At 40.6% G+C, this 3,320-nt stretch overlaps 1 protein-coding gene across 4 annotated transcripts in view; it reads left to right on the top strand.

Annotated features, from left to right (window-relative positions):
* Positions 1 to 3,320, top strand: part of EIF2B3 (eukaryotic translation initiation factor 2B subunit gamma) — a 165,785-nt gene that overhangs the window by 61,170 nt on the left and 101,295 nt on the right. For all 4 annotated transcript variants that reach the window (XM_008067655.1, XM_008067654.2, XM_021717415.1 and 1 more), the window contains exon 4: positions 1,413 to 1,572. In XM_008067655.1, coding sequence (XP_008065846.1) covers positions 1,413 to 1,572 — 160 coding nt within the window. The remainder of the gene's footprint in view (positions 1 to 1,412; positions 1,573 to 3,320) is intronic.

Consider the following 3,320-nt stretch of genomic DNA (forward strand, 5'->3'; position numbering starts at 1 on the left):
CAAGTAGCTGGAACTACAGGCGCGCGCTACCACACCCGGCTAACTTTTTTGATTTATTGTAGAGATGAGGTCTCGCCAAGTTGCCCAGGCAGGTCTTGAACCCGCGGGCTCAGACAATTCACTCACCTCAGCCTCCCAAAGTGCAAGATTACAGGCTGAGCCACCAAGCCCGGCTGCTATATTTCTTTAAACACTAGTTAGTAATGAGATTTTTTTAGTTATATGATAGGCATTACTAGTTGTCAGATTTTAGACAGTTACATAACTACTATCAACCTGTTTCTGGGTTTGTAAAGTGCTGATAATAATAATAGTTTTCACTGTACAGGGTTGTTGTGAAAATTGAAGTAATATATACAGTGTCATCACAATTCCTAGCCAATAGTAAACATTCAGTAAATATTAATTATCATTACTAGTTTTTATAATTACTAGTTTTTATTAATTAATCTGCATTATTAGAATTATAATCAGAAAACCCACCACTATGAGAAAATATTTTCTTCATTAATTTATTCATTCATCAGACAATTATTAAATGCCTACTATGTGCCAGCATTTTTTTTTTTTTTTGAGTTGGAGTCTCACTCTGTCGCTCCTGACCACAACAGCCTCGACCTGCTGGGCTCCAGCGATCCTTCCGCCTCAGCCTTCCAAGTAGCCAGAATTATAGGCACGCGCTACCACGCCCGGCTGATTTTTTGATTTATTGTAGAGATGAGGTCTCACTGCCCAGGCGGATCTTGAACCTGTGGGCTCAGGCAATCCACTCACCTCAGCCTCCCAAAGCGCGGGATTACAGGCTGAGCTACCAAGCCCAGCTCCAGCTGGTATATTATTTATTTTTGAGTCAGGGTATCATTCTGTGGCCTGAGCTGGAGTGCGGTGGCACAGTCACAGCTCTTCACAGCCTCCAACTCCGAGGCTCAAGTGATCCTCCTGCCTCAGCCTCCTGAGTATCTGGTACTACAGACATGCACCACCACATCTGGCTAATTTTTTTTACTTTTTTTTTTTTTTTTTTTTTGAGTAGGAGTCTCACTCTGTTGGCCAGGCTGGAGTATAGTAGCACGCTCACAGCCACCGCAGCCTCAACCTGCTGGACTAAGGTGATCCTTCCGCCTCAGCCTTCCAAGTACCCAAAACTACAGGCGAGCACTACCATGCCCAGCTAATTTTTTTTTAAATTTATTTATTGTAGAGACACAGGCTCAGGCAATCCACTTGCCTCAGCCTCCCAAAGTTCTGGAATTACAGGCTGAGTCACCAAGCCCGACTTGTACTTCTATTAAAAATATGTGAAAAATATTATCTGGTTTGTGTGATTCTAAGCCACCAGAGGTTTATCCTGTGATGACTTGTGCGATCCATTGTCCTTTGTGATATTGACTTTTCCCTTCTCCATTTGATAGACAGATGTGCTAGTCCTGAGCTGTGATCTGATAACAGATGTTGCCTTACATGAGGTCGTGGACCTGTTCAGAGCTTATGATGCATCGCTTGCCATGTTAATGAAAAAAGGCCAAGATGGCTTAGAACCAGTTCCTGGTCAAAAGGGTAAAAAAAAAGCAGGTAAGGAAAATTGAAGTTTGATATGTTTGTTGAGTTTTCATATTTATTATTCTTACTGTGCTTTCACTTAAGAAATACTTACTGAGAACCTACTTTGCATCACAGATATTGTCCTAGGAGTTGAAGACATAAAGTCAAATAGGAGTCAGCCCTGAGTGGAAAATGCTTATAACAATTGATTAAATTCTGTAATGTCCTTTTGTATGTAGAGAGGAACATTCTTAACAGTTTGCAATGTACTTAAGGCTCAAATAATTGAATGCATATATCCAAGAAACCAAAAAAACTAATTTAAAACTAAGTTTTTAAAATATTTAAACTTTAATTACAAATTTAATTAGGTACCTTTAGGCATTTAAAATTACAATTGCCAATTTAGTATGGTTGATTCTTTTGAACACTTCAGTTACCCAAAATGGCCAGTAAGCATGGTAGTTGTTAATCATGCTTATCTTCCTAGGATTATGACGTACTGTTTTGTTTTGTTTTGTTTTGAGTAGGAGTCTCAGTCTGTTGCAGGCTGCAGTACAGTTGCACATGCATGCCACTGCAGCCTTGACCTGCCATACTCAGGCGATCCTTCCTCCAGAACCTTCCAAGTAGCTGGAACTACAGGCATGCACCACCATGCCTGGTTATAATTTTTTGATTTATTGTAGAGAGAAGGTCTCACCAAGTTGCCCAGGCTAGTCTTGAACTCCTGGGATCAAGTGGATCTGCCTTATTATTGTGTAGTGATACTCATGCTGATCAGACCTTTTGTTGTTGATGTACTTTCTACTTTGCAAGGTCTGATTTGTTTATTTACAATTCCTTGTATTTATCCTTTTCTATCTACATGGGTAGAAGCAACTATATATCCAGACTTTATAAACAGATGATTATTGTATAGTGAATTTTTGGGGTTTTTTTTTTTGTTGTTGGTCATACTCCTCTATAAATAGATATATATTTTATAATGAAAATTTTTTTGTTGTCTATACTCCTTATTTATAAAATCCTTTATTTTATTTTATTTTTTTTGAGTTGGAGTCTCATTCTGTTGCCCATTCTGGAGTGTGATGGCACACTCACAGCCACCTTGACCTGCTGGGCTCAGGCAATCCTTTTGCCTCAACCTTAAGTAGCTGGAACTACAGGCACGTGCCGCCATGCCCAGCTAATTTTTTGGTTTATTGTAGATTTATTATAGAGACAAGGTCTCGCCAAGTTGCCCAGGCTGGTCTTGAATCCCTAAGCTCAGGCAGTTCTTTCGGCTCTACCTCCCAAAACGCTGGGATTACAGATGTGAGCCACTGTGTCTGGCATAAAAATCCATTTAAAAAATAAAATATCCTAGGCTGGGCTCGGTGGCTCAGCCTGTAATCCCAGCACTTTGGGAGGCCGAGACAAGTGGATTGCCTGAGCCTGTGAGTTCGAGACCAGCCCAGGCAACTTGGCAAGACCTCGTCTCTACAATAAATTAAAAAAATAAAAATAAAATACCCTATTATAGTTACTCTTCTTGACATAGAACTTTTTGATATACTTTATATAAAGCTTTTATATCTTTTTTTTTTTTTTTTTGAGTTGGGGTCTCACTCTGTCACCCAGATTGGAGTGCAGTAGCCGCTCCCGGCCACCGCAGCCTCGACCTGCTGGGCTTCAGCGATCCTTCCCCCTCAGGCTTCCAAGTAGCCGGAATTACAGGCGTGCACTACCACGCCCGGCTGATTTTTTGATTTATTGTAGAGATGAGGTCTCGCTGC

The sequence above is a fragment of the Carlito syrichta genome, unplaced genomic scaffold (assembly GCF_000164805.1).
Source record: "Carlito syrichta isolate Samal-C Ts95f unplaced genomic scaffold, Tarsius_syrichta-2.0.1 Scaffold309730, whole genome shotgun sequence".
NCBI lineage: Eukaryota > Metazoa > Chordata > Mammalia > Primates > Tarsiidae > Carlito > Carlito syrichta.